Source organism: Anser cygnoides, chromosome 3 (genome assembly GCF_040182565.1).
Source record: "Anser cygnoides isolate HZ-2024a breed goose chromosome 3, Taihu_goose_T2T_genome, whole genome shotgun sequence".
Classification (NCBI taxonomy): Eukaryota; Metazoa; Chordata; class Aves; order Anseriformes; family Anatidae; genus Anser; species Anser cygnoides.
Genome location: NC_089875.1, coordinates 74,125,981 through 74,145,882, shown reverse-complemented (window position 1 = coordinate 74,145,882; position 19,902 = coordinate 74,125,981). Strand labels below are relative to the sequence as shown.

At 35.8% G+C, this 19,902-nt stretch overlaps 1 protein-coding gene across 1 annotated transcript in view; it reads right to left on the bottom strand.

Annotated features, from left to right (window-relative positions):
* Window positions 1-1,345: 1,345 nt before the first annotated feature.
* SEC63 (SEC63 homolog, protein translocation regulator) overlaps window positions 1,346-19,902 on the bottom strand; it is a 58,545-nt gene continuing 39,988 nt past the window's right edge. The window contains exons 12-21 of the mRNA XM_066994440.1: window positions 16,247-16,401; window positions 14,290-14,437; window positions 12,593-12,675; window positions 10,870-10,929; window positions 10,500-10,658; window positions 9,604-9,762; window positions 8,560-8,661; window positions 4,283-4,381; window positions 3,348-3,452; window positions 1,346-2,871 (exon numbers count right to left, since the gene is read on the bottom strand). Coding sequence (XP_066850541.1) covers window positions 2,728-2,871; window positions 3,348-3,452; window positions 4,283-4,381; window positions 8,560-8,661; window positions 9,604-9,762; window positions 10,500-10,658; window positions 10,870-10,929; window positions 12,593-12,675; window positions 14,290-14,437; window positions 16,247-16,401 — 1,214 coding nt within the window. The 3' untranslated portion in view covers window positions 1,346-2,727. The remainder of the gene's footprint in view (window positions 2,872-3,347; window positions 3,453-4,282; window positions 4,382-8,559; window positions 8,662-9,603; window positions 9,763-10,499; window positions 10,659-10,869; window positions 10,930-12,592; window positions 12,676-14,289; window positions 14,438-16,246; window positions 16,402-19,902) is intronic.

Here is a 19,902-nt window from a genome sequence, read left to right as displayed (position 1 = left end):
CTCAGGTGGATGGTCCAGCTGCACGGGTATCTGCTCCAATCTCCAACAGGTTAAAAAAAATGGAGTATGACAGCAGGAGGGAGAAATCAAGTCTGTTTACACAGAAATAAAAGTAGGTACTTCTAAATTATGCATAGGACACTAGTGCGCAGGGGGTGCAGCAGCAGAGCACATTTTATTTCTACTGCTATTTTTTTTTTTTTACTTTACTCTTCAAGTTACTAGTCCGGACTTTCAGAAGAGTTGAGTGTAAAAATTTGTTCAATTCATTCCAATCCTCTCAAAAAGCAAGACAGACAACGGTAAATGCAAAATACTGCTTCTTCCAGTTAAAAGTTTTACGTATACGGGTAACTTACTCAAGTAAGAGTTGTTCAATCTCTGCGCAACAATTGAAATTGTTATTCAAAACTTGTTATTAATGGTCAGACCACACGAGGAGCCAACTAACAATGCAATAATGTAGCACTCAGAGCTGTGTATCTGCACCTGGTATTTCTATTTGCATGAAGCTCTTAAATACCTCCTCACACCCACTTTGGCACCCCTCTCAGAAGAGGATGTAAACTGACGCACAACTATATAGTTAATATTTTTAGGAGAGAAAGCACCAACCTGCCTTCTTCACATTCTGAACTAGATTTCCAATACCACTTCACTTCCTTTCCTTGCATCTTCTATTAAGTTACCTTGGCTATGCAGCAGGCCCACATTTGGAGTATTAGATTTAGTCTTTGTTAGCTCAATAATTATCCATGGTTTTCAGACTTCCAGTGTAATCCCAGCTGTCAGCTTTAATCTTTAAGAAGAAAATAATTCACTGTACAGACCAGAGACTTTCTTTTAAACCACTTCAATGCATTCACATCTCGCAAGTATATAACTTGACTTCTAATAGTAAAATTTAGGAACCAGTAGTCAGAACACCCACTTTCTCCCATGCTGTTATCAATTTTAACTCCTAACTATAATCACTTTCCAGTTTTTAACAACTGCAAATTTGCTAGGAATTGCTCTGACAGAACAATGCAAGTTTGGCATTCATTTTGCCTCCTTGATAACACTGAGTCTAACACCTCTTTCTCAAGCATTTCTCTCATCAGTATAATACTTTGCTTGAAAGACTTTCAAATGCAACTAGTGTTTTTGTTATATTTTTAATTCTTTACTGTATTTTGCAAATGAAGAATGGAGTTAAGGTGTCAAGTGCATAAGCTGTTTAATTTAAACCTAGTCTCCATACTTTATTTTCAACATCTGACATTGCATATGTTTTCTCATGTTTTACAAGTTTTTCCTGCGTGATATGCACTTCAGAAGTACTTTGAAAAATACCATAATCTCATTTAGAACATTTTCAAATTTTATTTGCAACTACTGCAATTACAAAGAATATATCAATGTAAATTTGCATTTAAAGTGACATCCCTTTTTAATAAACAAGGTCACAAATTAGTGCACAGCTGATCTGGCTTTGGGTGATTTTCATAGGATGGAAATTTCTCAGTATGACAACTTGCCCCATGTCTCACAGCATCACATTTTCATAGTTGAGAAGAAGAATCTGTCTGTGGATTTTGACAAGTCACACAATAAACCAACAGCCTTGATTCTCTCTTCCCTGAACTTATTGCCCAATCAGACTATTTTTTCTGAGCAGGAGTTGGGTAGAATCCCTGCCTTGTTTACAGACCTGAAGGAGACTGAAAATAAAAAAAGACCTCTAAGAGATGCACATTTACAAATGCAAACAGGCATCAAAATATCCAGTTTATCAGTGGGAATTCAAAACTGATACAAAACATGCACTCTTTGCACGTTGTATTTTACTCCTTAAAATGTTTCTGATAGTGTCACATAGATTCAGATTTAAGAATGCACTTCAGCTTTCAGCATGTACCTTTTACAAAGGTATTAAGCAAAAGCTACTAACTTATGTAACACATGGTCCCAAAGTTGCTTTCAGTCACTGTGTTTATCAAAAGATTCAGATCTTCTGCTGATCTGGTGAAATACAGGCTTAAAAAATGTTTTAAGCCATTACTATTTCCTATGGCAGAGTCAAAAAAGTTTGATTTCCATAATAATCTTGGGCATTAAAAGGCAACAGTTCTAAAAAAGCAGCCCTCCAGAATATATGGAATGTAGCAATGGGTATGAAGTCAATATAGAATAATCAAGTTAAGTAAAACAGATTTTTAAAGCTATGAATGATGTGAGCAGTATCACAGCAAAATATTGAAAGAATACCACAGAACCAAGTTTGAAAGTTGAGCAGATGTTGTTTCAACCAACAAAGATTCATAACGTCGACTATACTGAAATGTCTTCTAAAATAAATTCCTAATGCAGAAAAATTTGTTTAAAGTTGGCTCCTAGCTAATAGTACCTTTTATTTAAATTTGACCCTAAACTGATCAGACGATATATAGCCCACACTTTCAGACATTTATAGTAAAAAAGCTTTTATTTTCAGTTGAAACAAATGCACCATCCTGCACTTGAAGGCTATAATGAGCCATAAGCATATTCCAAGGTTGTGTCAATGGCAACAGATTTGTTTCACCTCCACTGAGAAGTTACATAATGCACTCTTAATTGGTAAAGAAAAATTAAACTCAGCCTTCTCAAAGCTTCTGTACTGTGTTTCTCGATTATTGTACAGTTCCACAGTCAGACCAAGAGTTTGCAGTGTGTGCAGATATTGTAGTCAATTAACAGTATTGTTTAATCATCATCATCTTCCTCCTCTTCTTCCTCCTCAAAACTGTCTTCAAAGCCCTCGCTGTCTTCCTGGTCCTCATCACCTTCTATTGCTGTATCCCATTGAGGATGATTTTCTGGCACTGGTTTTGCTTCATGAACTTCCAGCTGTAATTGGATAAAGAGAAAGAAAGAAAAGAGGAGAAAAGAGTTACAAAAAATACACACCAGTTTGAGAAAACAAAACAAAACCAAAAAGGACATGCCACACAAAACTGACAGTTAAAAAAATACTGCTTCCAGAAATATGGCATGCTAGATTTTCCCATTAAATAGATGTATCTAGGACTAAGAAAAGAGAAATTGCATGACAGAGCAAATTACACTGCAAAATTTAATAAAAAAGAAAATATATATTAAAAAACGCACACACTGGAAAGCATCACAACCTTTAGTCCCATTTAAATCCATCATAAAACTGCTACTACTGGGATTAGGCAGAAACCACTTGAAAGCCACTCTTTGCAACTATTTTAAAATTAGGACATCTTGAATTCTTAGAGATAATGAGGCTTTGAGGATTTTAGTAGCTATATGAAGTACCTTTTAATACAATACAAAAACACAATACAGTTAAGCATCACCTTCAATGGTTTAATCTGGTCCAAACCCATATATGAATCTGATCTTAAATAAACTGTGTACTGATAGTTTCCAGGCTTGCCTGGTGCTGGGAATTTCAGCTCTACCTGCAAAAGAGAATTCACTCCATGAGTTCCTACTACTTTGAAATGACAATAGAACAATTAACTAAGTACTCTAATGAGCAATAAATACTATTACTGAACAATATATATTTTTTTTTTTTTTACAAGTGACATATATTTGAAAATTCCTATATGACAGAGTATCTGCAGAAAAATAAAGAATACCCAAGCACAATACCTTCCAAGAAAGATTAATATTCGTAGTCAAATTTTTTTTTCCTGATTTAGACCAAAGTAGCTCTACATTTTTAAGCATACAATTTCCTCCTGTTGTATGTTTCCTAACTCTAACCTCTGTGGATTTAGAAGAATATTTGGTCTGCTGAAAGTATTAGTTTACTGTTATTTGAAATGGAACACAAAATTTATTTTAAAAGAACAAAAGACATCAGGTCTCCAGTTTTCAGAAACACAAAGAACACAGCTGAAAGGTTACAGTCTCGAAAAGGCTCAGATGAGCCAAGGCTAATGTTTTACAGAAAAAGAGCACTTAGTATTTCTCACATATTTGAATAACTTTCTTTAAGAATGATCATTTTGTATGAATATTGGGTTGATCAGCTTTTGATATAAGGAAAAAATTATGATCTGGAAAGGAAGTTGAAAGGTTTAAATTATTTTTTTCTTTTTCCATTATCAATTTTCACGGTTAAAAGGCTCTTGCATACTTCTATCAGGACAGTAAAATTTGTTTCCCTTTTTAAGAGTCAAGTATGAAAAAAATAAAACTGAAATGAATTAAATGTATTTGCATACCATAATACACTTTAGTACAGCTTTGCAATACTGAAAAAGTTTTTCCACTACTTTACCTCTTCTTTATCTTTTAGTGTACAAACATGGTATGGCATACATATTAGCATCTGCTCCTTTCGATCGGCAATATATAACCACCACCATTCTTGTTTTTCCTTTCAAAAAATAAAATAAAATATTAAAAAACAGGAATATTAAAGCCACAAAGACATATTTGTACTGTTTACAGCAGTTAATTATGATTCATTGGTCCTTATAATACAGATACAAGGGATGTTGTGTTTCTTTTTTTTATAATTCTTATTTATGTATTAACAATATAAATAGTATATGCCACACGCTGAAAGAAAACAGGTTATCACAAGTAACTGTTGGCCTCCAAAGGTTTCATTCATTCGTAGCCAACCCGATTTACCATATCAACATGGAACCATTCTGAAGAATTGTGTACACTGAGGATTAATGAGCAAGTTCATGCAAGTACAACGCTCCCCAACTCCATTTAATACTACCTTAAGTCCTTCGACAGAAACCCAGCCTGGGTGAAAAGGTCAGCATACACAGCAAAGCATGCTGAAAGACAAAGTACTCTTCCCAGTAAACCTCTGAGCCCCTTCCAAATTCCACAGGTGGGAATCCAATACTGTTCATGTATGGAATTTGAAGAATTTTTTAAGTCTACTGAAATAGTAGACTAAAAAAACAGTTGACTAGTCCAAAATCCTAATTGTTTTATTTTTCTTCTTGAACACTTCAGAACCAGTGTTCGCTAACGTAAAATTTAGATTATGCACGTAAAAAGTCACAAAAGCTAAATAACTTTCTTCTTTTGAATTGACTAGTTATGCTGGTAAGCATTATCAACATCTCACTGGAATATTCACCTAGCAAACTATAGATTTATAACATCAAAACACATACAACAGCATCCAAGAGACCCTCATCAGCGCTGTTCAGTCCCATAGCAGAGAAGTACAAAATTAACTCAATATGTTAATGCCCATACTGCAGCGTATGAAAGTACAAGCAACTGCATCACAGTAAAGCAACAGCATTTCTTCACATGGTTAGAATAGACACTAAGAACAGAAAAAACACCTATTCATACACAATTTAAGACCAGAATTTGTAGAATTATAAGCCCTTTTTGCAGCTACTCCAAGTGACTTCTTTATGAATAACTGTTCCATGTGATTACAAGGCATAAATTATTTTAAGTGTAAATTTTAACAGAAAATACAATGTCAATCTCCTTGACAGTTGTAGCAAAGACGAATCTTACACAGTAGAAATGTTTATTTCCCAGCCAAGGGGACTCTAGGAACAGAAAGATAAACAGTATAAGCAGTACTAACAAGAACAAGAATTAAAGAAGGTAGAACCATTACAGACATGGCTACTTGCCATTTTGAGCCTATGAGGCCTCTAACCATAATAGAGAAGATCATCTTCTATACCAAGATCTAAGTTTTGACATTACTAAAATACTGTGCTGACTTGCTATACGCTGGGTATGTTTCCATCACACTTAATGGCAAGGAATCTTTTTTTTTCCTTTGAGCAAAGAACAGAACTGTCATCTGAATTTTCAGAAAAACTGGTAAAAATAACACCCAACCAAGTGGGGAAAGAAATACCATTCATTACTCTAGTGCTCAAATAAATCTATAGAGTAAACTCTTTGGAAGTAAAGAACCTGAACGCAAAGTAATTTTTTATAGAAAGGACAACTGTGCAGGAGTGTCATTTTCTGTTCTCTTATTGGGTAGAATTTAAAGTTTGTGCCTGTGAGAATCTGGCAAGCTAACAGGCAAATGGGCAAAATGCCCTTTAACAGATGGGTGCAAGGTTTGGCATGCCAGGCAACCAGTATGTTCATGAAATTGGAATACCAGGGCTAGTTTCTACCTAAAAATGTCAAAACTACAATCTGTGCAGTTTCTGGATCTATCGTTGCGGAAGCAGAAGATAATTATTTAGGAACCTGCATAGATTAAAGATGCATCGCTGGCAGAGTAATCAACTGCCTAAAAACTTCGATGAAAGCATATACTGGTCCTCAGGATGCAGTCCCAATGAGGCTCAGCAACACTCAAACATCCATAAACCCTGGAAATACAAAGATTAATACAACACTTCATCCTCAACTCTGCATCTCTGAGCTGGCAACAATCATGATTAAGTACACCATAAATCACAGAGGAAAAAATAAACCAGAGAGTTTTGTTCTTCAGGTTTTGTTCCTTCAGATTCTGCAAATCAACTCTGAATATGCTCCAACTGCAGCTGCATTCAACTTTTGGGAAATCAGTGCAGAGAAAACAGAAAATTTACAACTGCAACACCATGCATTTCCTCCAAGTTCAAATATTCGGTCCAGAACTATATTTTCTTTTTTAAACAAAATACTGCATTTTGATTTTATCATAAAATCCATCAACAGCTTTGTTACACACAGCAGCTTATTACTTGAGAGCATAAGCAAAGTCTCTGAAGGAACCTTTAGTGCAGTAAAAATAAAACCTAATAGTTAGCACCCCTGTAGCACAGCGCATAGTATGTACTATTTGAGGTTAAACTGATGACCAAAGCCAGCTGCCTTTGCAGCAACAAGCAACAACTCTGCTGCTATCTGACATGATCTAAGGCAGACAGAAGAGCAAAATGCCAGTACAGCTTTTCTTTTCATACTGGTGCACAGTCAGAAGTTGTATTGAGAGATGGGAAGTTGCCTAACAACATCAGGAAAATGCAGCATTACAATAATCTCTTACAAAACCAGATGTCATGAGGCAGCACAACTCTCAGCTAAGGCCTTTAGGAAGAGTTTCTTTGGTTTGTTCGTCTATCTTGTCTGGCTCCTCAGCAACGACAAAGAAGTCACAGAAGACAGTGCAGGCACACTGGTCAGATCCCTGTCCTCACAATTACATCCTCACCTCTACGAGGTCCAAAAGACTCTTGCTTCCCACACTTTGCTTTCTAATAATAGCAGAACTGAGTAAAGACAGCAGGAATAGTAGGATCACAAGCATGGGTACAACAGTGTATGCTTTGCACGTGCAACAAGCCGTACAGAGCACAGAGTCTTGGGGAGTTAAGAGAAGGAGCAGATACACAGTGTCTCCAATGTTCTCCTGTTTTTTCCTATCTCAGTCACCTCCTTTAAACCACAAAAGGAAGCATAAGCCTTGCATCTCCTCCCTGTTACTGGAGCCAGCACAATGCAGGAGAAGAGACCCTAGACTAGCTCCCTAGTCAGACAGCAGGGAAGCAAAGGGAACCCTCTGAACCACCGGCCCGGAAAGAAAGCATGGCCAAATACTCCTCCTTTCTGGTTCCAATCTGGTCGTCTCCCACTGAGCTTTCTCACTTGCTCAGAACACAAAACCCACACTTTGAAAAATCCCATCCTTTTCATGGTTTCATTGTTGTAATGGGTTTTCAGCCACCTGCAAATTCGCCAGCAGTTTGCGTAAGTAACAACCGACAGAACTTGCAAAACCAAAGGCTGCTGTAGAGACACCCCAACCTACCTACAGTACTGAGACACCATTCTTAAATACATCCCCTTCTCCTTTCTCTGGCACCTCCTCACAGCTGACTTTATATTTTTAAGCTGTATAGAAAAGAGTGCTCCATGATTGGCTTATGCCGGTTCCAGGCTATGCTGTGGTACAAAGACAGGCAGCTTTACTAACCCTCTCCATCTTCCACAGCTGCACCCTCCTTTGCCACCACGCTGTTGCATTGAGACTAGAAGTCAAGCAGCAAGCCAGAACAACTGCTGATCTAAATGACTCCCCAAACTCTCCGGTCATTTTTGTTAACACAGGAGGAGTCAAGACCTCCCCCTCCCAGAGGGGCTTGCAGCGAGCTAAAGAGCAGGTAATGCTCTACATTAACTCTTTATTTAGAGCAACTGCTGTGCTTTCACATTGCACAGCACTAATGGAAGAGAGTACTATAAATTAGAGCCCTAGATCTGAAAGGTTTCATTCTGAATGTATCTGTATGTAGTAGATCAGCAGAAGAAAACTTTAGCTTGTTGCCATTGGCAAAAAGCTATCTTAAATTATATACAAATTTGCAAGCTCTGGGAACTAGATAGAAAGAATAACATATCAACAGGTTTTACTAAACTATCTGAGAAAATTAAGAGGATTTTTTAAGAGGATTTTAGAAAGCAAGACATTTTCAAGTAAAGATTAACAATTTCTTCAAGTATTAAGATATTTTTGAAGTCCAGTATTTACAGGAAAACTATATAAAGAGTGATTATTTATTATATTAATTCTCATGTTTCACAACTATAATGTTTTCTATTACTGACCTCAGGAAAAAAGAGACTGTAAACGGGATGTGTTATCTTTGACTTGGTTTCAAGAAGAGCTCGTTCCTTTCTCTGTATACTTTGCTGTAATTCTTGCCACTCCTGTCAAAGACAAATTTAAAGAGTTACTGTGCACTAACCATCTCTTGACCAAAAAAAGGAAAAATTTTAGCCTATGAAAAAAAACCTAGGACAAGCTCTTACACTATACTGCACTACGTTTTATAAATGGGAAAGGCACATAGAGATTAAATTATACAGTACAATTAAAAGCAAAATATAGTTTTACTATTTGATATATAAATATATAATGAAACCACTAATGCAGGTATTTAAAAAAAACAACAAAAAACAGATCTGCAAAATCAGTCTGCACATTCAGAACTCTCTACTATGGCATAACCTATAAACACTCATCTAATCTGTAAGTGTCTTGATTAAAAGCTTTTTTTCCCCACCCAGTCAGAAAATTATTCTCACCCTGTATTGGACTTCCAGCTGTCTCTCTTAAGTCTTCCACTGTGGTGCAGAAGTCATCTGCAACCACAATGCCTCATCCTCAATTGCAACCTCTTAATCCCCAGTTTCAAATGACTAACCGAATAATCAACAGTAGAGTTTTCATATTAAGCACATGTACCAGTTCCTTCAACTACTACATGCTTATAGTATGTATAATACAGTATAAAATAGCTACTGTATATAAAGAACAAAATTCAAAGGAGAGGCATTATATGATGATCTGCAGCAGTTAGTAATCAAATTAAGCTGAAAGAAACATTGCAATCACTCCCTGAAGTTAAGCTAGTTTTCTCTTTTCATTTTTATGCTTTGTCTACATTGCAAAGACTTTTCACTACTCTTTCTAAAACAGACTTGCAATGACAGAGCTCTTATGCCAGAATGAGACCTGAAAACCTCTGGTGTACTGGTATTACTCCTTTATCCTAGTGTTGCCTAGCCTGAAGGGATGCTAGAGGATTAAAATGCATTTTCTCTCAAGCCTAGAGGCAACATTACCCTTCAAGAAAAAGCAAGACTTACAGCTTCATCGTCTTTGTTTTGTTTCTCATCTTGTTCTCTGTCGGAGTCTCTGTCACTTCCATCATCTTTTTCACTTTGAGAGTCCCTGTTTGTTTCTTCTTCTTCAGATTCACTTCCTTTATCAGAGATCTCTTCCTCTTCTTCCTTCACAACTACTTCCTAGTGAGGAAAAAAACAACAAAACCACCCACCTCTAACTTAGTTTGTCTGCATTACTGTAGTATGTAGCATTTTCAGCACTTGTTTTAAGGTCATAGCTCTCATTTCCTATTTTGATCTACATTCTTCCTGTGTCACAGAGTACATCTACAATGAAGATTAATCTTTTTCACCTCATGTCCTAAGAGGAGCAGGGAAGCAATTTTCCTTCTCCATATGGTATCCGCAACACAAATAGGAGAAAGGAGTGTTTGATTCCAGGGATGCATTTCAAAAGAGTCATACAAAAATTAGAGAGAACATAAGGAAATACCTACAACATGACCCATGAAATGGAGAAAACACCATGCAGTGGGAGCATAAAGGTACTAACCCTGTTTAATTTACCAGAAGAAAATCTCACCTTATTCATTTTTTGCCCTTAAAATAAAAGTAAAAGGTATGGAACAATCCATATCCCAGATGGCAGCATAACAAAATTATTAAAAAGGGAATATGAAGCCAGACTTCTAATCTAGTTAGGCACAATTTTCAGTGGGCCACAAGAAACACTACTAGGGTGGGGCTCACTGATAATTTTATCCGTAATTTTTTTTAATTTCAAGAAAAAGAGTATTTTAGGAAACACGCTTTACAGAAGCATTGAATGAAATGTAAAAAACAAACAAAACAAAAATATCAGATTAGAAATGATAACCTGAACATAAAACTAAAATATCAATGAATCTATGAGCTACCCCATTAGCTTGTTTTTGCTTCTGCTGTTTTGGTGGCTGCAATGAAGGCGGCACAGGTTTCTTTTTTAATGGCTTCTTTTTCTTTGATTTTGAAGCTTTCTTGGTTCCTTTGTTCTTTTGCTGCCATCCTTTGCTCTTCATTTTGTTGCCATCTCCTTGCTGTAAGAAAGTAGTATTTAAAATATTTATTCTGTTCATCAAATTTCAGGTATCCACTCTACTTCAAGCATTTTAAGCTGAGAACCAAAGTTAGAAAACAGAGTTCAAGAGACACTTAGTAGGTGCTTCTGAAGAAGATGCTTGAGAAGGGCAAATATAGTAACTCAAAGTTCTCTTCGGCTAGCAAGAGGAACATTTGTTCTCAACTTACCCCCTCTTCTGCTGGTTGCTCTTCTGCTGAACATATAGACTGTTCCTTTTCAAACACTTCCTGATTAGAGAAAGATGTGAGAACTGTTAATGCCTCTCTGTACCAAACGAGCAAATGATTAAAGAGTTGCATTTATATTTGAACTTAACTAAATATAGCTAAATCCGTTCTGAAGGTTTTATTCATTCTGAAGGTTTTATTCAAAATTTTTTTTCCACTGACAAACGCAACAGGGGATTAACACATCAAAATTAGACTATTTCAAACATTTGGTCTAGGATTTTTCCACCACTAACATTAAAAAGAAATTTAGTAACAACGTGCCATCATGTTCCAAAGAACCTGCTTGTTTTATAAAAAATAAATCCTTTATCACAAAAGCAAACAGTAGTAAAATGCAAATGCTGTTCCAATTGCCAAAACATTAAAAACTAACAGCTGCACTGCTAATCAGGGACACAGGAAAGCAATCAAGCTAGATATACGAAACATTAAGACAAAAACACAAAGTTGGTATTCTGTTCACTAGAACATATCTACATAAATGGAAGTTTTCCATGTCTTTCTTTCATCAAAGCATACTATGTGCCATTAAAAAGAACATAAAAACAGCTACAGGGATACGTCTTACAGAATGATGGCAAACAAGAGATACCACCACAAAAAGTGTCTTATAAAGAGCTAGTTCTAGTGTTTAGACCACGTATATCAAGGTCAGACCGCCTAGTAGAGTTCCCTGTAGAAAGCACCTTAAATGAGTTTTCTATGCACTGTCAGACCTCTTAATTAATTTTGAAGTACAGTTAAATTTGCTCACAATTTTCAGCTTTCTCCAGCAGAGTGATGGTGCTTTTACTTTCTACTTACTGCATCCTCAGTTATCATCGAGATGCTGCATTCTGAAATTCCACAACATGAACACATGGTAGTTGCACATACAGACTGCTTTGTGTTTAACTGCCTTCAGTGTGTAGTCTGGTCCCCAACTGTTATACTCCTGCTTGTATGCCCTATGTTAGTGACTTAACTCAAGACCTTCCATTTACTTAGACAAATAGTACAGATGTAAAAAAATATACTGGAGGCTCTGTTGGGTAAAAGTTTATTTAGGTTGTGTACTACCTTTTTCATTCAAATAAAGTCATTACTACATTTTAAGATAAAAAGTAAGCACAAGTCGGAAATTTAACTCTCAGGGTGTAGTATTATTTTGGTTACATAATGTTGCTACCCAGTCTACTTTCTATGGCACTGGTGTTTCTCCTTTATATTAAGTTATGCATATGCTATACTCTGCTGGACTGAGTTTCCTAAGTGTCCAAAAAAAAAATCAATGGATTTGTAACATTGAGCCCACAAAGTGAAATCAGTTTCAAACACTATCCTAAGTATTTGATCTAATACTTCATCCTAGCTCAGGAACTAAGTTTCTGAATGTCTTTCACTGTTACTTACACACCTCAGGGCAGTATCACCTGCCATATTCTTTTATTGTTTTCTACAGAGCTGCAATGGGTCTGACTCAGCTTCAATCTGACCCCAAGAAAACTGACTCATTCAGAAACAGAAATATAGAGAGGATCAAGAGCACAAGTTCTCAATTTCAAATCGTTATTTTACAGCTATATTAACAAAACACTACACTAGCTCCCAAAGAATAAATGCTTGCTTACTGGCAGATAATTGCAGTTAACCTTAAAGAACAAGTATTGTTAATACTTACTGCCATGGTCTGTCTTGTCAGTGTGACCAGAACAGTGACAAGAGAACCCACTGTAATATTGTTGCTGTCTTCATCATCCAAAACTAGGATAAAAGGAATGGAAATTACCTGTTACACTTCTGTCAAGCATTTTTTTCCATTACACATTATTTTCTGTCAAAAAATGGAATTTGTATGCTTATATTTAGACATAACAGAAACAATCTCAAAATATTATTAAATAAAGTCTCTTACAACATCAAATATACTATCAGGATGAGGGCTGGTAATTCAGCAAACTATAAAATAGCAACATTGAGTTTGAAACTTTAATTGCATGGAAGTTAGAAAATTCAAAGTTATTGCTGCTGTGGGAACCATAATTCTATTATATTGTGCATTATATATATTAAAGCATAAAACTTCAGAAACATGAAATACCACATACGACCAAAGGGACCTTGTTGTATTTGTTCTGGGAATCGTAAGTTTGATTTTCCTGACTTTCATATGATTAACAACTCAATTTCAATGCCACTTTAACAATCATGCATTTAATTCTTTTTTAAGTAGAAGGAGAAGGAAAATAAAAGAACAGCAATGATTACTTTAACTAAAACATCAAACGTAAAACCCGCAGGAAGGCCATTGAGGAGTTTCTCTCTTCAGTCTATGAACTGGAGAATGTCTCAGGTTGAGGAAGAAGAGTTATATCCCAGTGTGGAACTTTTATTTACACCCCACCCTGCCCCAGGAAAGCAGTTTTACTATTCACTAGTTTCACATATATATATTACATACAATGTTTCATTATATTCCATATAACTTCAGTACAATAAAGTAGTGGGGTTTCTGTTGTTGTTTGCTTTTTTTTTAAAAAAAAAAAATTAGAAATACCAAGCTCAACAGACTTTTGTTTCCTTAACAGGCATTTTCATTAACATTTTGTTCTCAGAGAAGACTATGCATATGACAAGTTAAAAATGAGGCTACCCAAACAAAATGCATCACATTTTGAATTTGATCATTGCCACCACAGTAACAATATAAATAAGTATTAGAACAACCTTTCATATATTTCAGATTTAGTACCACTGATCTTCCACACAGGAAAGGAGACTGAAGAACCAATCCACTTGCCACTAAACAGCTACCTAACTGGGACTGCTTAATAATATACCTAAACTTCAGAGATTAAGACAGATACACTCATTGAAACAGTGCATAAAAAAAATCTAAGCATAGCATGGAAAAATTCTACCATATATGAAAACCGTAGAAAGATTATCACAAATAGACCCATGAATATTTAGTCATCAGGGTCTCCAATTCAAAAATTTCATAACTGACTCTCCATACTGGAATAAGCTGAGCATAAATTCTGGTATAAGGACAACTTTTTAAGATAGCTAATAAAAGTGGCATTTCAACCAGAATTCCATATTACTCATGAAATATTAAATCAACTGGTGAAATACCAGATAAGCTCCTGTAGGAAAAAGTATTGCTGGCTTGGGAATTTGTGAAATGTTTTAATGTATTTTATCTTAGCAGACTATTAATCTCACATACAAGAGTCTGCCAATCAAGAAATGTCATTTCCAAGCCACATAAATAATAGTGAGTTGTGTTTCACAGTCTTCCAAAAGACTATTGCCAATAGACTACCAAAATGTCAGAAGGCTGACACATATAGAACAAAAAGACCTCCGACTTACCCTGTGGTTTTATATCCATAGTGACATAAGGAAAGCTACCAAGGACAGCCATAACTTCATCATATTTCTTATCTTCAAGGAAATGCAGTAAATTCCGACGATCAGAACCTTTCAAACTCACCAAATCCTGAATACTTTTGATTTTATACTGAATTAAAAAAAAAGAAACCACATGGTAGCAGAGAACACAGTTCACAAAAACTCTTGCTAATACATCACTTGTGTCCCCACATTACTAATACATACACAACATTTGATTTGTTCTTATAAAAAAGCCACATTTTAGAAAACTAGCAAGTTTTGCAAAGCAATAAAACAAAGAGGTTCCATTCTAACCTAATGGTTCTGGTCTGAACATTGGTGTTTTCCACAGAATGCAATCCCTTAGAAACTGAATAGATTTGTTACAAAACTATTATTTAAGCTCAGCTCCTTCAGAAAGCTGAGTCAAGAAACCCTATTAATTCTTTATTTAACTGGACTACCTCAGTGCTTTGATATTTATACTAGTAGGAAAAAGCTAAGTAACTTGTACTTAGTTGTTATATTGAATTACAAAGAAATCCAAAATTATTCCTTTTTAAAGATTTGCAGAGTGGAGGGGCAAGGACAGAAACAGATTTGTCTGAACACTAAATTACCTCAGACTATTAGAAAGCATGTATTTTATTAAAATCAACTTAACGTATCTAGGCAGGTTGATCATGACTCCGGGCAGGCTGATCATGTCTCCATCTAGGGGACTATATTTCAAATGAATTGCACGGGAATCCTGTACAAATAAGCCTAACAAACTGGTCTCCTCTCCTTCAGGAGAAACATGAGTGGGATTACAAAGTAGTCAAATTCTTGTTTTCTTAGGAACACTACACATATCAAAAATATATTCAAAATTGTGTGTACTTTTTTGTATGCTCCCTATAGACTGCAGCTGGATTAAGGAAAATAAGCATTTAACAATACTTGTAAGAGAATGGTTCTTCTACTTGATGCCAAGGAACAGACTAATGCCACTGAATGAGCATCTTCAAAGTAAATCAAAAGAAAAATGTGGCACTCAAGAATTCGTTATCTTTACACTAATAAAGAAGCATTTAAACACCACCTAATGCTGTAGTTAAAGCTAAACAAAGCTTTCATTACATAAAAATATTTTTAACATTTATCACAATTAGCCACTGTCATAAGACTGTCACAAAAGTCAGCCTCTATTAGAATATAACTGCTTGCTTCTAACCAGGAATTTGTGGAAGATATGCTACAAATAAGCAGGTTTGAACACAGCATTAGTCAGTGCAACAGGCATAAAGAAATGTATACAGGTATTCAGACAACATAGTCACGTGATCTTTTTTGTACTAAATTCTACAAATATCAATACTTATCCAACTACAACTACACAGCAATAGCTTTGTTTTTTAAATGCATCCTCTTTCATACATAAAGGATCACAAAACCTGAAATACTTAAACACAGTAATTAACTATTTTTTTCCCTTTATGAAGTCCTTTGTGCTATCACCGAATCACATTTTCTATCAAACTAGACTACAGAATGGTGTAAAGCCAAACAAGCAAAAAAACATATTTCAGCTGTACTGTGAAAACATGCTGCATTCAACAGAAGATAACACTTTGCAATAAGAAAGAAACTGTTTCTTCTGTTTGAGGTCAATGTGCCTTTTATACTTAACAGATATCTGATCTTAATTCCTACCTCCTAACAGAGATAGAATTTAAAAATACAAAAAGCACACAGATCAAGGGTATATTGCACTGAATTCCTCATACTCCTATATATGCACATCCTATTTATACATAGATATATATACACACACACAAATACTGATATTTTCTTTTTTCTCATAGTTAATTCGTGACCTTGTTTCCTTATAGACCAACAGGTTAATCAAAACAATGTTTTAATAAATTAACAAGCATCATTCCTAGTCTTATACCTTTTTATGATTGGAGACTCGCCTAAGATTGTCCTCTTCAATGTGAGGCAGCTGCAGAAGTGGAGACTTGAACTGCTGAAGCCCTTGGACAGTCATCTGGGAAAGCTTCATGCAATTTTCCAGAGATCCCAAAGATGGAGCACGGAACTCCCTTTCTTGGGGAGAAAGGAATATACCACATCATTTTATTTTTTTTTCCCCTTTTACACTTTTCCAATCTATATTTGAATTATAGACTACAGGCAACCTTGTTTTCAGTAAACCGAACAGAAGAAAGTAGCATTTTAAAGCTTTCAGCATAGTTAATTAGGCAGCCTTTTTACTCTCCTTGCAGTCACATAGTTCAGCAGACATTTTCTTTCCCTCCTATTTAAGCTATCATAGTTGAACACTAAGAAAAGAAAGACTTCCATCTAACAGTCTCAGGGAACAACAGCACAATGTATCTGTGCTGCCAGTTACAGAGAGAAGCTCCACCACAAAGTTTGTGGGAAAAAAACACAGCATCAGAAACCTGTTTTACGTTTGTATACTATGTATGTGTGCATGTTTAACACATTTAGCTCTACTTTGTAAGTATATCATTAAATATAACCTATCATTAATCTTTTGCAACACATTATTTCCAAGATTTAAAAAGGGTTCTAAGATCATCTTGAGAGATAAACATAGAAGTAGCAGCCTAGCACATGCAAGAAAAAAAATGTAGGTATAACTGAAGCTAAGCAGAGCATATTATGTTGGAAGGCAGTAAGAACAGCTGTAAAATATCAAAGGCAAGATGACTTATAAGCAAGCCTAGAGGATAGGTGTCTAAGCAAACATCTACACAATTTTTCATTTAGATTTTTTTTTTTTAAGTACAGAGAGATATACATGCTACATCATTAAACAAAGCGAAGATACACAAGGAGAAAGTCTTAACCAGAGCCCAGCAAAAGAAAAAAAATGCCATTTAATACTCTTCATCATGTCTGCAAAGAAAAAAAGAACAGCAAGGCAGACAGGTTTCCACATACTGTCCTCTACTACTTTATTTGACAACTGTCAATTCGTAAATAAGATTTCAGAAAACCCTGTTTAGGAAACCCATTTCAGAATCCAGCAGCTCATGAGCTGTTGCAAGTATGAAATTGGCAATGTTCAGGTTGCTCTATATGCACTTTCCACTGAAACAGAAAAATAAGTTAGATGTTCTTCAGAGAGACAAAAGGAAGTTACACAACTTAATTCTTTTCTGAACCCGTATGTGGCATATGAAAGAGCTGAAGGCAGTTTTAAACAAGCATTACAGAAAGGACATAAGTTACAAAGCCTGTCAGCTTATCTATAAATCCGTGCATGCATTTTCCTAAACTTTTCCCAGAAACAATCAATTTTTGATTATCTTGACTTGTACAGCTATTTTTAAATATATTTCTATGCTGAATATAAGTATAAATACAACTATTTGTGCACATACAAATACCAATATATACATGTGTGTATACAAATATGTATATTTGGTATAGATGGATTTGGATTTGACTGTTAGTGGTATGTCTGAGATGCTACAACAGGGGCACACGGGCATCTTTCAATAAATAGATGGATGGTAAGATGGAATATACCCACACTGCTAGAGCTGTGCAATCATGATTACCACAGTATCAGGGCAGTTACAGATGTGGCTATCAACAGGTTTACTTGCACCTGGATCAGAGGGCAGACAGGCTGTAACCTGCACCTCACCAAAAAAAATACCAAAACAAAAATTGCCAAGTGTTCTATTTAAGCACCAGTGGCCAAGAATTTTGATACAAAACAAGTTTATATTAATTTTAAAACCTTTTACAGAGGAAATATGGAAAGGTAACAAATCTGATCAAAGAAAACAAACTTGATGTCTTCGGTATATGTTCTCCATCTACACCACTACTTTTCTGCACATTTATAGGCAGCTCATACTGCATTTAAATGCATGTGAAAGATTGCTCCATCTCCTGTGCTCCACTGGCCCCTCTCCCCCCTTATGGCCTGTTTCTTCATGAATTATACCAAGCTATAAATACAATCAGCTATCAGAACGAATTACGCAACAGGACTTTTTATTTTTTAAACACAATATATTAATAAATAGCACAAAGATTATACAAAGCAGAGAGAAAAATAACACCAGAGAGATTACGAAGGGAACCATCTGGCTAGAAATGCTGATAAGTAACAAAGATGCAAATTCTACCTTTCAAAAAACAGTAATGGGTAGACTAACCTTCCAACTAAGTAGCACAAAATTTCATTTCTGTCTTACCTATCTACAACCTCCCCTGTAATCTTTTTCGTCTGCTTCTAAGGAAAGTCACACTGCAAGCTACATTAATAAAAAGGTCCTAAATATTCTCTGACAAACTGGCTTTCACAGGAAATTCACCTAGAGCTTTGAGACCACAGAGCACCAGTCAAAGCTGATATTCCTGTTTCTCAAAGCATTAACTCATCATCCACATGACAGTAGAAAACGTTTTAACCAAGCTGGACAACGTTATTTTGGTTTCCTGAAAATAACATAGGACTATCCGCCTGAGAGCGAATTTGAGAGCAGTATAGCTTTTAACAATACCCAACTGCCCTCTACATAAGTGTCATAACTGCATATATTTTGACAGCTTCTGCTTGTCAAAGTGCACAAGATAAGATGACCTTTAATCTATGAAACACAAGGACATCCAAAACATATGACATGAAACAAGTCGATCACAAATTTAAATGCAAATAACAGCTGCTTGTGAGGGAATGGGTCAAACCACAACCTCTAAGTCACACTGCATCTCCCAGTCTGAATTATGAAGCCTACGCTGAGCGGACAGCTCAGCTGATGTTTAACCTTCCTGCATACAGTTTCTAGAGCATATTGTATGTTTTTGACAACAAACACCGCATTGACAGGGCAGCTTTCCACTTAAAGGATGATCTCAAGGAAGCCATCAAGATAGCTGATAATCAGTGGGCCTGAACTACCAGTTGTCACCACAAAACAATGGATGCAAACAAGGGATGCCACAGAGCAAGGCATATTTTCAGGGAGCAGAATGCAAAATAAAGTCTCACAGGCTATGCAGAAATCTGGAAAGAGCATACGAGACATTTTATCTGAAGGTAATTCACAACTGCTACATTTTTTCACCAGGCTGGAAAAATCATAGCAGCGAATAAAACTCTGACTGGACTGAAATGAAAATAACATCCATTTTGTTTTTATGAAAGAAAATTCAAACTGTTATTTGCAAATAACAAATAATAAACTCAAACTTATTTGCAAAGAATGACAGCTCTGTTAAAAATTAAGACCTGCATTCATTCTTTTATGATGGATTATTTCTAATAGGGCTTGCTAAGAAAGGTAGTGTCCATGGCTTTCATGGGGATACACAGCAGTAGTACAGTCCGCAGCACTACTTTTGCTATCCACAGGGGAAGGATGCTTGTCCCTGTCAGGGGAACTTCATAAATCTCCCTCCACGATGTGCTGTCCTTAGTATCTGTCACTCTTTCTTGCATCTCCTTCAAGAACAGCTGACATGGGATTGAGATGAATGCTGTATGGACATTTTAAAAGTTAACTAGGAAACTAAGTGTCAAGTTTCTGAAGATTAATTTTCAAGGTGCTTTTCTTCAAG